Raw genomic sequence first — 20,140 nt, 5'->3', positions numbered from 1 at the left:
ACGGAAAAAAAAAAAAAAAAAAAAAAAAAAAAAAGAAAGACCCCAGTTAACTGGGGTTACTACAGGACTACTGTTTTAGAAGTTGCCTAAAACAAGGGTGGATGCAGTTGATGTTCATTGCTTTATAGCCATTAGATATTGTTGGGAAAATAGAATAATTTATTCATGCCCCCTTGCCTGCCCATCTGGTTGGGGGTGGTGTGGCATAGTCTTCAAAAATAATTTATGTGTGGGTGGAGTTAGTGTGCCTGGCCGGCGCCATGCCTTGGCTGGCGTCTACCTCGGGTGTCCAGCCATGCTCTCCAACCTACAGCTTCCAAGGACCTTTTTCCCAGTTACCTAGCTCATAGACCTGCATGTGAGGGGTCTGGTGACCCAGTTTGGACAATGGGATTGAGGGGTCTGTGAACTCCAGACCCAGCCGTAGCTCTACAATTGGCCCAGTAAGAATTACGGGCAGGTAAAAGAGCCCAACAATTGGTGTAGTCTGCGACGGGATTCTGAGCAGGTACAGGAGCCGAAAGTCGTTGAAAGAAGGAGGAAACGTAGCTACTTTTGAACATGCTCTGCCCTATGGCCACCTTCCTGTTGACCAGGATCTGGTTGCTGCTGACTGTACTGCAAGGCAGCATAGACCAGGCATTATAATGGAAAACCCCTTGGGAAGGGGAGGAAAAGTGGCTATCCTTGAGCATGTGGTGCCCGGTGGCCACTTTTCTGCTGACCAGAGCATGGCTATTGCTCACTATGCTGCAAACTGATCAAGATTTGCAGCAGAAAGCAGAGTTGTTGGAAGCATGGATAAATGTCCTGGAGGATGACATGCAACGACTGGCCATTCCTGCCTCACACCAGGGAAGACGACCAACCCAGTGGTGAGTTGGGGGAAACCATGCGTCTCCAGGCATGACCTGTTGTGCATGAGAAATTGAGACATGAGCAGCCTACGGGACCAGATGGACAACCAGTGGGTGATCCACAGGTGACCCAGTTCACCACCTATGTCCCGTATACCCCAGTTGAACTGGTTGGCTTGGGGAGACAGCTCAGGCAGAAACATGGGGAGACCCTGGCTGCTTGGCTGTTGTGGTTATGGGACCTAGGGCTGGATAGTGTGGTATGCTCTGGTGAGGAAATGGAGAAATTGGCCTACATTACCATACACCCATCCCTGAGGCAGCAGCTGCAAAATAGCCACAGATACGCACCAGGGCGAAGTAATCACTCCTTGATGGACTAGGTGAATGCAGCTGCTTGAACCATGTGGGCAAACACTGCCCAAGATTGTTAGTAAATGGAAAACGTATGCTCAGCTAGTCCAAATCATTCGAGAGCTGGGGATGCGGTGGTCCATATTTAATGCGAACACTCGTGGCCCGGACAATGAAAACTTTACAGGCAGAATGACAGATGTAGTGCTGCAAAATGCCCCATCAACATCCTTTGAGTCACTGATGGCCATACTGGCCCCATACATTGGTCATCCTATACATGAGGTAATGACCATGATAGCCGGCTTAAGTGAAGTAGAAGATAGAAGACAAGCAAAAGGGGTCCAAAAGGTGGCTAAGACCAAACCCCCAAGAAACGCCAGGGATTTTATCCCAAAGAGACCAAGCAAGACTAGTCGTAAGGAGATGTGGCTTGACTGGCTTGCAGCAGGGGTTGATAAAAAGAAAACTGACCAGCAGCCAAATGCAGTTCTGTTTGCCTTGTGGCAGCAATTGCACCCTGAACAGCATTTTACTAAACGTCCGGAAACAGGTAGCAAGGTACACTCAGTGGATTTAAAGGACATTTTGTTTGCTCCCAAGGAGGCAAATGAACTGTTCTATTTTAATTAGGGAGCAGGCCAAGGTACACGTCTTTTGGGGGCAGGCGAGGACTGGAGGCCTCATGTTGAATTGGCAATATATTGGTCAAGGACAAATGTGCAGCATGTTTTGGCATTGGTGGATACAGGCACAGAATGTAGCCTAATATATGGCAATCCAGATAAGTATCCAAGGGCCACAGTTTGTATAGATGGCTATGGAGGAAATATGATTGAGGTCAAAGCTGTGTCACTGCCACTGGGCACAGGAAGATTACCACCTCGTGTATATACTGTATATATATCTCCAGTAGCTGAATACATCTTGGGTATGGATGTACTTTATGGTTTGCACCTGCAAACAACAGTTGGAGAGTTTCGGCTGCAAATACAGACAGTAAAGCCTATGTTCTGAGGATATATGCTAAACGTGACCCACAGGTGTTACCCAAGCCAAGACATGTAGTTAATGTAAAGCAGTATCACCTACCAGGAGGACATGCAGAGATAAGTGCCACTATATTGGAATTAGGGAAAGCTGGCATTATTCGTCTGGCTCATAGCTCCAGTATTTAATGCTCCAGTATGGCCAGTGAAAAAGCCTGATGGTACCTGAAGAATGACTGTAGATTATAGAGAACTGAACAAAGTAGTGCCTCCTTTGCACACAGCTGTGCCTTCCATTCATGACTTGATGGATCAGCTGACAATTCAGCTGGGAACTTATGTACTGGACCTTGCAATTGCTTTTTTCTCTATTCCAATCTTGGCTGATAGCCAAGATCAGTTTGCCTTCACCTGGGAAGGAAGACAGTGGACCTTTCAAGTATTGCCCCAAGGTTATCTGCATAGCACAACCATCTGTCATGGTTTGGTGGCTGGAGACCTAGCTAAGTGGACTAGGCCCAACACGGTTACAATGTTTCACTACATTAATGACTGATTCTCTTACCGATTTAACCCAGGCAGCTCCAATGCTGCTAAGTCATTTGGAATAATGTGGGTGGGCCATGAACACAGCCAAAGTGCAAGGACCTGGGCTGTCAGTCAAATTCCTGGGACTGGTCTACTTAGGTAAGACAAGGGTCATTCCAGAAGCTATTATAGATAAGATACAGGCATACCCTCGACTCACAACAGTAGCTCAGGTACAGACGTATTTGGGACTTTTGGGGTACTGGAGAGCTTTTGTACCCCATATGGCCCAAATGGCATGCCCACTATATGCATTGACAAAGAATATTTAGTGAAATCTCATTTTTCAGGTTAAGACTTTTACAAGTGCAAGTAAGTCCTCCAAATTCAAATTAATAAAGTTTTACTCATACTACCACTTTCATATTTTACTATACTTTCCCTAGGAACATATATTTGGTGGGTGATATAAGTTACTCCACTCCAAATAAGTATTCTTTTATCAGTGAAAGAATCACTAGCTATTCTTTCAGTTTCATAACTGATTTCACCATTGCTGGGAGAAATTAAAGACCTAAAATGAAAGGACAAATACACCATGTCTATGAATTGGAACACTCAGTATTGTTAAAATGTCAACTCTTCCCAAATTGCTCTATAGATTAAATATATTCTCAATCAAAACACCAGCAGCAGGTCTATTTGTAAAAACTGACAAGCACATTTTAAAATTTATAGGAATATGAAAGGATCGATATAGCCAAAAGAATTTTGAGAAAGAACAAATTCGGCACACTTCACCCTACCTGATTTCAAAAGGGATCATAAAGCTATAGCAATCAAGATTATGGTATTGGTAGGAGCGCGGCGGCGCTCCCGCCGAGGGTTCGGATCCCATGTGGTGACCGGTTCCCGCTCACTAGCTGAGCGCGGCGTGGGTGCAACACCGAGGGTTGCGATCCCGTACCGGTCAGTAAAAAAGACAAAAAGGAAAAAAAAAAAAAAAGATTATGGTATTGGCCTAAGGATAAATATACAGATCTCTGGAAAAAAATAGAAAGACCAGAAATATAGGATCAACGGATTTTTGATAAAGTTGCCCATTCAATGGAGAAAGGATACTGTTTTCAAGTAATGGTGGTGGAACTACTGAATATTCATTTGATGAAAAAAAAAATCAACATCCACCATTACCATACAACAAACACAAAAATTTACTGTAAATGGATCATAGTACACATAGAAGCAAAATATATAAAGGGAAAAATCTTCATGACCTTAAGATAGGCAAAAATTTTTTTACATAGGATGCAAGAAATTGATAAACTGGCCTTCATCAAAATTAGAAACTTAACATCATAAAGGAAATAAAAAGGAAAGTTACAGACTATAAGAAAGTATTGTCTATATATATCGGAGATAGAACTTGTATCAAAATACATAAAGAACTGTCAAAATTCAATAGTAAGATAACCTAATTTTAAAAACAGGCAAAGGATCTGAAGACACTTCACCAAAGAAGATAAACAAATGGCTAACAATAAGTACATGAAAAGATGTTCAATATCTTTAAGGATGAGAGAAATGCAAATTAAAATTACAATATATCACTACACATGCACTAAATTAGCAAAAATTTAAAAGACTGACAATACCAAATACTGGCAAGGATATAAAGCAATTGAAATCCCATACATTGCTGTGGGTATGTAAAATGGTATAACCACTTTGGAAAATGGTTTGGGAGTTTCTCAAAAATTGCATTCCTAAGTATTTACCCAAGAGAAATGTAAACATATGTCCACATAAAGACTTATACATGAATTTTTACACATACCGTTTTATTCGTAAGAACCCAAAAGTGGAACCCACTCAGCATCAAGAGGTAAATGAATGAGCCAATTATATTATTTCTACAACTCAGCAATAAAAAGAAGTGAAATACCATTAGCTACAATAACATGGCTTAAAACATTATGCTGAATGAAAGAAGTGAGTCACAAAAGTAGTATGTATTGTATGATCCCACGTATGTGAAATTCTAGCTATGGGGACTGACTGCAGAGTGGCACAGGGAACTTTCTGGAGTGATGGAAATGTTCTAATCTTGATTGTAATGATAATGATGACTACCTGTATATATACATTTGTCAAAATTCAAACATTAAAAGGGGGGTCAATTTTATCATATGTAAATTAATTATCAATAAAGTTATTTAAAGAAAAAACTGGTTTCCCCTACCATATTCTGCATATTATACAATGCCAATTCAAACAAGAACCAATTTTTCTTTGATTCATGGGCACTGGTGTCAAAAAAAATCTCATCTACACTGCCTTAACTGAATGAGAAACATATAGTTTCATTACCACTACCCTCTTTTTTCTCCCTCTCTCACTGCCTCACCCCTATACCTAGTTTTGGGGTGTTTTTTTTCCTTTGGTAGCTGACTGATATGGGGATCTAAACCCTTGACCTTGGTGTTACAACAAGTGCTCTAACCAACTGTGCCCCCGATACCTAGTTAAACTTTAAGGAACTGAATTAAACAGAAGGTCTTGGTTTCTGTTTTACTTTTGTCACCTAGTGTTATTCTGAGAACAAATTAGAATTGAAGCTTTCAAATGTCCTAGAGTTTTGTTATTTTTTTCTTTCATTTTTAACAGAAGCTTTTTTTAAACAAAATGTTATGCAAGAGTCCAATATCTAAAACACACATTTATTAAATTTTATAAATTTGAGCTTATAAAGTCAATCATTTATGACATAGTTTCACCTATCATTAGTTCCTACTGTATCAAAATTAGTTATTTATAGTATATAAATGTATCTATTGTTCTTTGTTTTCATTTCTTTAGTCATTAAAAATGAAACTTAAATCAAATACTAAGAGCAGGGATCAGCAAACTAATGCCCAGGAACCAAACCTGCCCATCACCTGGTTTTGTATGACTCTTATGCTAAGATTGTTTTTTCATATTTTAAATGATTGGGGGTGGGGGGGACAAAAAATATTTTTGATATGTGACAACTATATGAAATTCAAATTTCATCATCCATTAGTAAAGTTTTATAGGAACACTGTAAGTTTTATAGTCACACTCATTATTCTATGGATACTTTTGTGCTACAATGGAGAGTCGAGAATTGCAAAAGAGACTCATCTGCAAGTCTAAAATATTTGCTTCCAGATCCTTTACAGAAAAATTTTGCAGAACCCTGGTTTAGAAAATTCCAGCAGCACTTCTGGGGGACAAAATTAATAAATTGGAGACTATTTGTGGAAAACTATATTTTTCAAAGATGGCCACTCTGATATTTTCCATCCCACGTTGCTCTTCTGCAATGTGACCTTGCCACTCCCTCACCACAAGAAGGAATCTAACTCCCCTCCCTTCAAATCTGTTTCATCTTAGAGGCTTGCTTGGCCAATATAATACGGTGGAAGTGACTTCTGAGATTGAGGCTAGGTCATAAGAAACTTCGCTTCACCTAGATCTCTTGAATGCTTGGTCATAGGATGTTCCCTTTAAGAATCTAGCACCATTCTGGGAGAAACTTGAGCCACATGAAGAAACCAAGGTATTTCTGCCTCCAGCTGAGCCCCAGGTCAACAGCCAGCCTCAACTGATAGACGTGTGCTAAAGCTATCTTGGACCTCCAGCTCAGATGAGCTATTAGATGACTACAGCACCAACAGAAATCTGACAGCAACTTCGCTAGAGAGATCCTTCATGAGAACCAGCAGTGGGGTCCAGTCAACCCATAGAACTTATTTTAAACCCCTATATGGGGGTAGTTTGTTATTTGGCAACAGATAATGGAAACACCGTTATATTAAAACAAATCTAGAAAAGTTTCAGATGAGAAATTCCAGACTTATGAGGCAAGCCCAACTTGACCACCCATGTATATCACAAGCCAGACCTTACCAAAGCCTTCCTCTGACCCTACTTGTCCTAGAAGTAGACAAAGGTGAAGGATGTAGTAAAGAATACTTAGTGAAGTCACTGTGATTTCCTAACCCACATGCATTCCAATCAGGCTCACTATTGCCCAAAACATGCCAAAAAAGCCTGAATCTTAACATTCTGAAACCCTCAAAAGAAACAGAAAATAATTTCTCTAGTTTCTGAAATTATATTAGGATTGCAAACAAACAATTCTGTTTTCGTACTGTGCATAAACTGATGATTATGGTAACTCATTATTTTTACTTAATAACCTTTAAAATAGTAAGTAAACTTAGATCAGACAGTCAAATTATCAGTATATAGCAAATTATCAGTATATGTCAATTCACTCATTAACAAATTTGGGCTTAGTAATAAAAGTCTATATGTTACTATTCTGCTCCTCCTTTGAAGGATGACAAGAAGTGTTCACTTACATATTTCTGACATGTTCCAGTTATGTGTGATAAACTACTTAGCCTAGAAAATGTTATTAAATTTAATATTAACGCCCTACGAGCCCACACATCATATTTTCAACAATATTACCTTAAACCACAGCAAATTCAAATTTTAAAGAGTATGAGTGCTTGATATATGCCAGGTACCCTGCTACACTTTGGGACTATGTCTTCGACTAGTATTAATTTCATCCAAAAGAGACCAATGGTGTCTATGAATCATTAAACCATTGAGACATTACTGAGAACCATAATGTGACATAGAATGCTGCTTTTATTTTACACCTAAAAGGTCATTTCGGGAATACTTAAAATTTCTAATTTTTTTCTTAATTTGGTAAGTGTAAGTTTATTTAAATATTTAATTATATGAGTATTACTCACACTAATGTGGAAAATACTGGCACTGATAAAGTGTTTCAAGTGGAGAAAATTCCAACCTTTAGTGGAGTAGGCCAGTCCTGTAAGAGTACTGTGACCAATTAGTGATGCCTGCCACAGGAGTGTCTAGTGAAAAATATGCTGGGCATTTGCAACCCTGACCCATTTCATCCAGTTTTATTCAGTCTCCTCCATTCAGACTTCCTACTGAGTCCCTTCAAAGATTCCCATGATGGAAATTCCAGTCTTCTACCCGGTCTTAGGAAGTAACAGTTCCCTTTTCTTTAGTCAGTCTTTTCCACTGCTGGACTCTACTCTCACAGATGTCCCTTGATAAGCCCCATGCTGGTACAGATGTCCTGACCCCATAAGGCCAATTCCCCTAACTCCAAGAGTTCACTGAATAAGCCACACTTTGAGCTTAGATGTAGATGGCCAAATCCTGATAGAACATGATACAGCCATGATTTGAATCCAGGCAATCAAGAGCCAGAATCTCTGAACTTAGTCCCATGCATCTGGCATGTGATTGCTGCCATTTCTACAACATGCATTAAATTGCATCTTCATTTTTCAGTTCACAATTATCTAAATCCATTATTAATACAAATAAAATACAGTGAAAATCTTATAATTTACTACTGTAGCATAGTAAACATGACTTCTAAATAATACAAAAATGTGCATTTTCTAGTTAAAAACATATTAATAAGTATGTTAATTAATGCTTTATAATGATTAGGGAAAAAATGGAAGGTTATCAATACTCTTCAAAAAAAACACAAAAAATGACCATACAATTTATGATGTAGTGTCCCATATACAAGTAGTCTCATACTGTATACAAGTAGTCTCATACAAGTAGTCTACATATACAAGTAGTCTCCATATACAAGTAGTCTCATACAAGTAGTTTAATATTTTGACAAAATTTAAGGCAGAAGCTATTATTAATATTTAAAAAATAAACATGTCAGTGGGTTTTGCAGCTCAGAATCCATAACAACAATGAATCCTATTCATATCCTGTGTAACTCCATGGGGATTCTATGGGGAAAGTTTCCATATATGGTAATTTTCCCCAACAAACTCCCCATAGTTTATTAAGGATATGAATCTGGTCCATAGTGACAATGAAAACAACAAATCACTGAAAACTCATATGTAATTTTTGCTGAACAAACTACAGACTAACAATTAGGGAGACCAATACTGAAGTGAAAATAAGAAATCTGAGAATTTAAAAATAACCACTGGATATTTTTTATTCCATTTCTGTACTAGCAGAATAAGTGTATAAATATTTAGAAGAAAAAATTGTCCATCCTTATTTAGTTTAGAATATTCTCTTGATAGTAAAAATTACAATGTCAACTATTAACAGCCAAGAAACTCAAAAGGAAATTTAACATCAGGACGTATGTTGTTAGAAGGAAAGAAAGGATAATACAGTAAGTCAAAAATGTTATATGAGCTTTAGCTTCCCAAGCACCTGTATGACCTTGTCCCCACATAAATCCCTGTAATTCATAATTATTTTTCCATATTTGTGACTTAGTCTGTGGTATTCTACTTATCTAAAGTTGTGTAATAATATTTTTCTTTTACATTCAGTGCTCTAAGTGTAGACTTAGAAATGAGTTTTTGTATATACACTTAAGTATTTCTATTTTTCCTTTAAGTAAGATGAAAACATCTAAAATCCAACACAGCTAAATATCTACAGCCAGATTAAAATTATAGGAAAGGAAAATGGCTGCTGTTCCTAGTTTCAAATGACAAATACCAATAAAAGGAAAAAGAAAATATGGTACCAAAATGCCAAACATACTAACAGCAAAAACAGCAGTCTCTGACACAATTATTTAATAACTAGGTGCTTATATTGAGAAATGGTCCAGTTATGAATAGTCATTTTTGAATGAGCATAGTCACTATTCACATCTCAACTGGTTCACAGACAATTACACCAAAACAATAGATCCTAGTTTAATCTCGCATGTGACCAGTTGTTAAGAATGGCCCTGAAATGCACATAAAAGTGTGTGATTCACTTGTTTCTTTATCAAAAAAATCCCTGTTTAATTACAGTATCTTGATGACCTACTATTGCTTAGAGTATATTCATTTGACTGTCTCTTATACAATGGCTCAAAATTTGAAATAATTACCTTGTAACATGGTACCACACTCACTATTAAAACTGGGAAGCCATCAGTTCCAACTTAATGCACTCATCAGTAATAAAAATAAAAGGCAACAGATGAACTTCTGGTGTTCATGACAAACAAATCACATAGGGTATTTCCAGCACCTTATTACCTACCCAAGGTGATGTTGGCATCCAGAGAATGGCAGGGAAGGCGTGTGGACCAACCACACCAGAGCTAAAAAAGAACTCTTGACCTCCGACATAACTATCCACTGTTTCCTTATCTTCACTAAGTTCAGGTGGGTGGGTCTTACCAATGCTTCGCTGGAACTTTGGTGATTTCTTTACTCCCTTCACAGATGCTCTAGATGTTCTTTTTAATTTATTATAACTATAACAAAATTTGGGGAGGAGGGATTAAATGATGCTGTTTGCCCCCAGAGGACATCCCATTTCTCAGCAGCTAAGGTGTTGCTCTCTTCACTGGACTAATAAGGCAGGTGCTCTGGAAGACACAATAATGTGTTAGACCAGAGGACAATTCCCACCAAAGTACATCTTAAATGGTACCCTTGAGAACTGAAAAGGTTAAAAATGGGAGGGGAGAAAAGAGAAGGACTGAGCCCAACAAATGCTAACTGAATAAATGCTCATCATCTTTAAAGTATCCACACTTGGGAGAATAACCAGCTTTATCAGTGAGTATATAATCAAACGGCAGCAGTGTAAAACCAGTTTTCCCTATTCCACAAAAAGAAAAGAAAAAAATGTTTTCTCCCTTTCTCCCTGCAAATGTTTCCCCCTAAAAATTTTACCAGAAAATTGTTTTTTTTTTAATTTTGAGGAATTTAATTGATTTTAAAATATAAACTATCATTAAATCAAATGAAGTATCCCAAATATGCATTTCAATGACCACCCTCCTCAGCAAAACTTCATTAACAGTACTTTCTTCATACACCTAAATTATTCTGACCACAGAAACTAAAATTAGATTTCCTCAAAGTAGATAAAGAGCAGGCACACTACTCTCATTTTTAGACATGGGAAATTTCAGTAAAAGAAAAACATCAGTGGAATACACACATCAAGATGGTAAAAGAGTTACAGAAACTACACTTCCTGCTTTGTAATGATTAATCTACACAGACTATAGAACACTACCATTTAAAAGTTGGCCCAAAATAGATTGACTGTGGCCAATCTATACAACTGTGGGAGATTCAGAACCACTAAGTCAGAGAGATGAGACTGGTACTGTTGGAGATATTGACTAAAATAACGTCAGACATAAAAGAGAACTTGTTAATTCAATTGCCATAGTTGTGTAAGTCTTTAACTTTGATTAACGAGGGTCTATTCTTCCAGGTAAATTTTTTGTCATTTTAAAGGCTTTTTGTTGGGGGCGGGGAGGCCCTGCAGGATGGTATTTAAATCAAGAATATCACTTCAGTGAGAAAGAACATGTTATAACATGATACCCAGACTACAGCAAATTCCTTGCTTCAAGGTCTGAAACATAAAATCAACTTAATCAATATTTGAGCAAGGAGGAAAGAAAGAAAATTAAAGAGAACCATTTAAAACACAAATCTATGTCATCAGAAGTCAGAATGATGATTACCTTTTAGCAAGAAGGAGAAGTAATTTTGACTGGGAAGGGCCACAAGAGAACTTCCCAGGGAAATGGAAATGTTCTGTATTTTGATCTGGGTAGTGGTTCTATGGGTGAACACAGGCAAAAATTCAATAAGCAGCACACTTAGACTTACACATTTCACTGTATATAAATCATACATCAATTTAAAAAGTAAAAGCAATACAAGTAAGACACTGAAATCAGAAATCAAGGATAAGAATCACGAAATCAGAATTCTAAGTTAGAAAAAAATTAATCTTTCCAGGACCATAGCATTGTACATTGGGTAGATAGACAAGTATTTCTTATGACAATTCAGTAAGAACACCTTAAGTGGTTTGGGAGATCCCTTCCAAACTAATTAGAATTTCAAATGTGACTATTTGTCTGAATATTCTAAATATTGATAGTTTCAAGCCTATAAAATAGCCTCCCAAAGATGGAAACCCAAGGCGTAGAAGCTATGCCTGAAAACACAAAGAAAATACACTTTTTTTAACTGAGTGCAGACATACGGCATCTCCTTATCTAAAGAAGGCAGCCCATTTTTAACACTTAACATCCACTAACAGTTCAAATCTACCTATGGTCTTCTAGGATAAGCAAGAAACAAAACTTAATACTCAGAAAAGGCAAAAAATGCTAAAACCCTGCATGATAGTGTTCTGTCTTCTGAATGGTACTCTGTTCTGTTCAATAACATGGTAGCTATGTAGACAAAAAGCAACCAGCAGTCTTCAAACATACCACATAGCACATGGGTGATACTACCAAAAGATCAGATTTGATGATCAAGAAAGCCTCTATATGTCTGCTTGGTAAAACTGGCCAATGTTAGAGTCTCTAGTCCAAGAACTCAGTTTCAACTTCCATTTCAGCTAAACAAAGTAATAGGACTAATATTCCTCTAGTATATAAAGATTTCTGTACATACGTAGATTCCTACATAAACAAAATTCCATGACTGAAATGAAAGTGGAAGGTCTTTGCCACTTAATGATCTATTTCTATTTCTTGGATGACAATAATTCCAAAGGTACTATTAAGTGAATTCAAAAATTATATTTAAATTATTAGGAAATTATATTGCCACATACTGAATGGGATATTACATTTCACTGTTATTCTACCTTGACCTTGATTAGGCAGTGTGGTAGTCTGAAAGACGGAAAGCTTCCACAGTGCAATGACAAAAACAATCAAACCTTTAAAAAAGCCAATCAAGAAACAAAAGAACTGAGAATTATTAGCTCTCTTGAAATGCTACTATTCTGCAATAAACCTCAACTATGCACAAATAGTCACACTGAGCACCTGAGATCAGAAAGTAAAGGTTAAATTACAAATTCATAAAAAATATGTTTCCTCATTTCCTACCCTAATCCCTTTCAACCAAGCAAAGACAGTGCCTCGCCAATGTTTAATGTTCTAGTCCAGCAGGTTGAGTCTCTTTAGAAATTCTTAACTGTCATCTTTGCTCACACATGACAGAATATTCTGCAGAGCCTATACAACCGCATTGACAAATTTCATTATTCTATATCTGACATTAAGTAATCCTCAAATAGGTTGCTTATCATTTTTTAAATACTAATTTTAGTTATCTGCAACTGCTGTCCAGCCCAGCCCATTGTATAAGGCCTGCTCTGCACCAAAGCAATTTCATTGTGTAAGTTTTAAGACAGATACAATGCTGCTGGACTATGACACTATCAAAATAGGAGCCATTGTGGAAAAAAAAAATCCATCTTCAAAAATAAAGCTATTTCTTATTCTTTTTTTAATCTACATATAACATCAACATTTATGTTTTGTAAAAATATGGAGGAAGAGTATATAATGATATCTTTTTCTCTCTTTAGATGAAAAATGTAAGCCCTTCTTTCCTTTGTAATAAACACTATCATCTCAGATCCTCTCAGTATCTATTTTAGGGTTTAAGCACCATTACAGAGCCTACAACAACAGATCAGCGACAGGCCTGATCCCATCAATTAACACGTTCTGGGAAGACTGCCTGGATCCTGTCTTCCTACCTTCCTCCTGGAGACCTGGTTTTGACCACTTTGACATCCCTGGCTTGAAGGATGACTAACCCAGTTAAGGGGAGTCCCTTCCCTGAGATCAATTCCTTTATCATTAGAGCCCAAATACAAATGTTGCTAATGACCTATTGCAAAACGATATGAACTCCAAGCCAATGAAACAAATGACAGCAAGCAGATTTCTAAATAGAAGAGAAGTGGGATCCATTTACTTACATGAAGATTCAGTGCCAAACATGGCTGGCTCCAGAGGCTGCTTTAAAAAAATAAGAAAGAAAAGAAAAAAAGAAAGGAAGGAAGAAAAAGAGAGGAGAGTGTGTGTGAGAGAGTGATGAGATGAGCCGGCTACACAGCAGGGGTCATGAAGCCAGACAATGCAGTCCAAGCCTGTGTCCAGCTGCCAGATTCTTCTTACGAGCTTCTGTTTTCTGCCGTATGACTGAAAAGCATGGTCTCCTACAGCACCAAAAACTGAAGAGCTGCTTTTGAAAATCCACTAGGCAAAGGAAGGCCGAAGTGGCTCTTCTAGGATGCAGTGAGGCAGGACTAGGTAGCCGCAGGGACAGGACTGGGAGCAGCAGCGGATACTGCAATCCCCAGCCCTGCTGTAGCAGTAAGACAATAGCAGGGCTTATGCATACGCTGGATGACGTCAGGGACACTGCACAGACCGACTGCGCTGCTTGAGCCAGAGGCTCCAGGGGCTTCAGGGGAGCAGTGTGATTCAAAGGGGAATTCCTTTGTCACAAAATGCACAAGAGTAAGAGCCACATATATATTCCCCCTCCGGACCAGCTCTTCATCCTGTGAGACCACATAGTAAAGGAGACCTCAAAGAAATTTAAATACTGTACTGGTTTTGGCTTTATAGCAACTAACCACAAAGATATCATGCAGATCAAGGTTCTTGGTTTTATGCAGTAAGTAGAACTTTTCAAGGGAATCAAGAATATCAGAAATGAGAAAAATAGTCTACCTTTAAAAGTAATTACAGAAAAGTTCATTGTTATTATCTCTAAGTTTACGGTAGATTGACAGATCAGGAGTTGTATACTCAATCACAGATACGAGAAAATATGTATACCATTGCAGACACATTCTGGGCATTTATAAATACACGCAAATGTAATAGTAAAATAATAGAATAATTCCTTAAAACACTGCCTGGCACATAGCACTCAAATATTAGTGAATACATTATTAGTTATTTTGCAACTATGTGTAATTTTACACATTTGTGTAAAATGTGAAAACCACTGCTCTAGGAATATATTTAAATTCATATATTTTTACTATCCTATTCCTTTTGCCTTATTTTTCTTCACGTTGCTTTAGGAGAATTTCTGTCATTTTCCAGAGTAATTCAGTCATTTTAAGGCTATGTGTACACACCTGTTTACACCTGTGTATAAGTGGGCATTTGTGACCAACACACTTCTTTTTAATCTACCCACACAAAAAAATAATAGAAGATATTAATATTTTGTCTCAACTCACTGGAAAAATAAAAGTCTCCCTGCATTACCAAATTCATAGACATATGTTTTTTTAATAAAAAACACTAGAATAAGTATACAAAGGTTTTGTTTAACGTTTTAAAAATTCTGAAGTATACAATATATATGTAATCCCATAATCCCACACTTTTAAAATCATATACAGAAGTTCAAGAGTTCAAGTCTCCTCTGAACCCTTCATCCAAAGTATATACTTTCTCCAGTATAAGTGCTGATGTTTATAAAAACATGTCTTTATACAGATACATTTTTAGACATTAAATTCTGATATAAAACTGGAACTGTAATTTACCATCTAAAAATATCACGAGTAGCTTTTCTAGTCAGTATATGTAGATGTACCTCATACTTTTAATGGCTACATAAAGTTCCATTGTAGAAATGTACCATAATTTATTCAAAGTAACTTGACCTTTAGCTTACTGAAAATGCTGAGCCATTATGAAGAAAGTGTGATGATGCTACACAAGATAAAAAACAAACCTTTTGTTGTAAGAAAGAAAAACATAGCTAATATTTTCTGAGTGTCTACTATGTGCCAGGCACCATTTTGGGAACTTTACATGTATTAACTCATTTAATCTTCATAACTACCCTATGAGGTGGATACAGCTCTTTTCCACATTTAACAGATAGTTAAATAATTTGCCAGCATTATGCAGGTAATAAACAATATGCTAGGATTCAAACCCAGCCATTCAACCATAACGCCCCTCGAAACATGAACACATAATTGTCACAATTATATTTTAAGGATTCAACTGAAATGGAGGGAAAATAAGAACCAACTGAAAATGTGTGGAAAAAACCCTTGAAAGAGAAAGGCCACCAAAGAAAACTAAAAATGATAGAAAAGACTAGTGAAAATTGCAGGAATTAAAAATGTATTCCTTCAAAAATAATTGGTCAGGTCAACAACTGAGGAGCAATGGGTAATACATTTCAAAAGTTGAACTTTAAAGCCAGAATATTATCTTACGTAAGATCTATTTTAAATTGCTTATGTTAAATATAAAACAGTCACTCATATAGTGGATAGATATGGCCATCGCAAAGGCAAGAGGGAAGGTAGAATGAAAAATGGTCCCTGAGTAAGAAAGATTTTCAAACAGAGGCCATGTTGACAACACATTTATTGTGCTCCTTTTTTCATTTCATACATGAGGATGTATATACCTGAAGGGTCTTCAAAAGTTCATGGAAAGATTCTCATTGTCTTTTGATTCCATTTTTCCACAAGCCAAACTTTCTGAAGTACCCTCATGTGTATATAAAAATGCATTTTTCTGAAGGCCTACATTTATTTCTTGGTACAAACTTCTAAGAGTAAGTTAAAGGCTGCAATATATTTTTGAGACATCTAAGTTTTAGACAACTGTAACAGGGTCAGTATGCTAAAAACACTAGGCATCTCAATTGCCAACAAAACTGAATACAAATCACACCCTTTAACTCCTATGAAGGTTTCTGTAACCCAGAGGCCTGAGATGTTTCTAAACACTTTAGAATGTTTGGATCCACATGGCTGACGACCAATTTTTGACAAAAATGATTCCAAAAGTTTAGTTTCCTCCAATTCTGTCCTCTAGTCATCTCAGAGAATGAACACAAATTTTAATGTATTGCCTAAAAAATGTAGTAAAAGAAAATGAAGGAAGAATAAAATTGATCTGATGTCTCTCACCTCCAAAATTTCTCATAAAACATTCTGAAACTAAAGTGATCTTTGGAATATCTATTCTATCTGATTATCCTTGGCTGTGACCTTGTACTTCCATTAGCGAAGACAATACTATTAATTTCAGGATAAAATTAGCAATGGAAAAAAGATTAATACTCAAAACAATTTAGTGGACAAAATAATTATCATTAAATTAGAATGCCACTGTTAACAAAAGATAGTGAAAATCTTAAAGCCAATAGTTACTTTTAAAGGAAACTCTCTTCATGTTCATTTGACAACTATTCTGAGGATTCTACAGTTCTACACTCTAGAGGTACAGCCGTGAACAAACTCCCTCCCCTATGAGGCTTATATCCTAGTGAGTGAGACAAACAAACATGAAATATGTCAAGCAGTGGTATATATTATGAAGATAAAGAGGAATTAGAGGATAAGGGGTTATTAAATGGGAGGGTTATTTTTAAATTGTCAGGAAAAGTCACTCTAAAAAGGTGACATTTGAGACACTTGATGTGACAGAAGAGTGACATAACCAAGATGGTGATTATAAACGATGTCAATGTTGCTCCCACCAAAACAGATCAACTTACAACCATTAAACAACAAAACCCCTGCCATCCTAAAATCACTGGAACTTGGGGGAGACGTGAAGAGACCCACTGAGTCCGTGAAGGCGAGGAAGGCTGAAGTCAGCGGAAGAAGGGACCACCTAATCAGATCCAGCCCTGGCCATTCCCTGAGACACTGTAGCACACCACATGGAGCAGCTACCTGGAGACAGCAAAATCATAGCAGTGCCCTTTGGATGAAACTACTTGAGCCTGCTGGGATGAAAGGTGCCATAACTGTGAAACAACCACCATCAATACACTGCCTAAAAGAAACTCGCTTCACCTGTAAGGACACACATCAAGTGAAAGTGAATGAATGGAAAAAGATATTTCATGAAAATGGAAATCAAAAAACAGCAGGACTAGTTATACTTATATCAGACAAAATATAATTCAAGCCAAGGAAAGTAAAAGAAAGATATAATGATAAATAGATCAATTCAACAAGAGGATATAACAATTTTGAATACATACACACTGAACTCCAGAGCACCCAGATAAATAAAGCAATTACTACTAGACCTAATGGGAGAAATAGACTCCAGCACAAAAATAGTTGGGGACATTAATACCCCTCTGTCAGCAAAGGACAGATTATCCAGATAGAAGATTATCCAAGATACATAAGAGTTAATCTCCAGTCTAGACCGATTAGACCTAACAAACATTCATGGAACATTTCATCCAACAGCTGCAGAATACACATTTTTTCAGCAGTGCATGGAACGTTTTCTAGAATAGGCCATATGTTGGGTCACAAAATAAGTGTCAACAATTTAAAAAAGAAATTGAAATCATACCAACTATCTTGTCTGATCACAATGGAATAAAACTAGAAATCAGTAACAGAAAGGACATTGGAAACTATACAAATACATGGAAATTAAACAACATGCTCCTATGCAACAAATGTGTCAAAGAAGAAATTAAAAAGTAAATTAAAAAATTCCTGTATACAAATAAAAATGAAAACACAACATACCAGATCCTATGGGATACAGCAAAAAGCAGTTCTACGAGGGAAGTTTATAGCAATAAACACCAGCATCAAAAAAGACTTCAAATAAACAGCCTAATGAGCACCTCAAGGATCTAGAAAACCAAGAACAAATGAAACCCTGAATCAGTAGAAGGAGAGAAATAACAAAGATCAGAGCAGAAATGAACAAACTAGACATTTTTAAAAAACAAACAAAAATCACAGTAATACACTGAACTTTTAGAAAACTAGAGGTGGTAAAGGGGAGGGGAAAGGAGAGGGAGGGGGGCTAAAGAGGAGTTGGTCAATGAACACAAAGAATGAGTGCATATTGTAATAGTGAATAAGCTAACTATACTGATCTAACCACCACTTATTCTACACAATTATCAAAAATCAATGTTGTACCCCACATGTATGTATAATAAAAAAATAATTTTAAAAAAAGAAATAAAAGAAAACATTACAAAAGATGGATGAAACAAAGAGTTGGTTTTTCAAAAAGATGAACAAAGTCAACAAACGCTTAGTTAGACTGACAAATAAAAAAGATTCAAATAAAACCGGAAATGAAAAAGGAGACATCACAACTGATACCACACAAGTACAAAGGATCATAAGAGACTATTACAATTACACACTAACAAACTAAAAAATCTAGAAGAAATGGATAAATTCCTGAATATATACAACTTACCAAGTTTCAGTCGTGAAGAATTAGAAAACTTAAACAGAAAAATAGTGAGAAAAATAATGAGATTGAAGCAACAATAAAAATCTCCCGGGCCGGCCCTGTGGCTCACTCGGGAGAGTGCGGCGGGGGTAGCGCTCAGACCGCAGGTTTGTATCCTATGTAGGGATGGCCGGTGCACTCACTGGCTGAGCATGGTGCAGACCACGCCGTGCCAAGGGCTGCGATCCCCTTACCGGTCAACAACAACAACAACAAAAAGCTCCCAACAAAGTAAACCCCAGGACCAGACAGTTTCACTGCTGAATCCTACCGAACATTTAAAGGAGAACTAACACCAATTCTTCTCAAACGCTTCCAGAAAACTGAAGACAAAGGAATACTTCCAAACTTATTCTAGAAGGCCAGTATTAGCCTCATACCAAAACCAGGAAAAGACACAATAAAAAAAAAAAAGAACACTAAAGACCAATATCCCTCATGAACATAGATGGGAAAATACTAACAAACCGAATCCTACAAAACATAAAAAAAGATCAGTCACCATGATCAAGTGAAATTCATCCCAGGGATGCAAGGATGTTTCAACATATACAAATCCATAAATGTGATACATTTCACATTAACAGAATGAAGTAAAAAAACAATATGATCATTTCAATAGACACAGAAATAACATTTGATAAAATCCAACACCTCATCACGATAAAAACGCTCAACAAATTAGGTATAGAAGGACTGTACCTCAACACAATAAAGGAGACATACAACAAACCCAGAGCTAATATCAAACTAAAAGGACAAAAATATAAGGCTTTTCTCTAAGATGTGGAAAAAGACAAGGATGCCCACTTTCCTCACTCCTAGTCAACATAGTACTAGAAGTTCTAGCCAGCACAATAAGGCAAGAGAAAGAAATAAAAGGCATCCAAATCAGAGAGGAGGAAGTCAACCTATCCCTATTTTCAGATGGCATGATCATATACACAGAAAACCCTAAAGACTGCCAAAAAATTACAAGAACTAATAAGTGAATTCAGTAAAGCAGCAGGATACAAAGTCAACACACAAATATCAATAGCATTCCTATATGCTAAAACAAAATATATGAAGAGGAAATCAAGAAAGTACTCTCATTTACAATAGCTACCAAAAATAATGAAATACCTAGGAGTCAATTTAAAACAAGATGATAGACCTATACAACAAAAACTATAAAACACTGGTGAAAGAAAATGAAGACACAAATAAATGAAAAGATATCGCCGGTTCCTGGACTGGAAGAATTAATATCAATA

General features: G+C 36.9%; 1 protein-coding gene across 2 annotated transcripts in view; it reads right to left on the bottom strand.

The window, feature by feature from the left end:
* Positions 1-14,014, bottom strand: part of ST7 (suppression of tumorigenicity 7) — a 204,862-nt gene extending 190,848 nt beyond the window's left edge. For both annotated transcript variants that reach the window (XM_008581019.1, XM_008581028.1), the window contains exon 1: positions 13,577-14,014. In XM_008581019.1, coding sequence (XP_008579241.1) covers positions 13,577-13,598 — 22 coding nt within the window. In that variant the 5' untranslated portion in view covers positions 13,599-14,014. The remainder of the gene's footprint in view (positions 1-13,576) is intronic.
* Positions 14,015-20,140: the final 6,126 nt, after the last annotated feature.

Source organism: Galeopterus variegatus, unplaced genomic scaffold (genome assembly GCF_000696425.1).
Source record: "Galeopterus variegatus unplaced genomic scaffold, G_variegatus-3.0.2 Scaffold89, whole genome shotgun sequence".
Lineage (NCBI taxonomy): Eukaryota > Metazoa > Chordata > Mammalia > Dermoptera > Cynocephalidae > Galeopterus > Galeopterus variegatus.
This window is presented reverse-complemented; position numbering and strand designations above follow the sequence as displayed.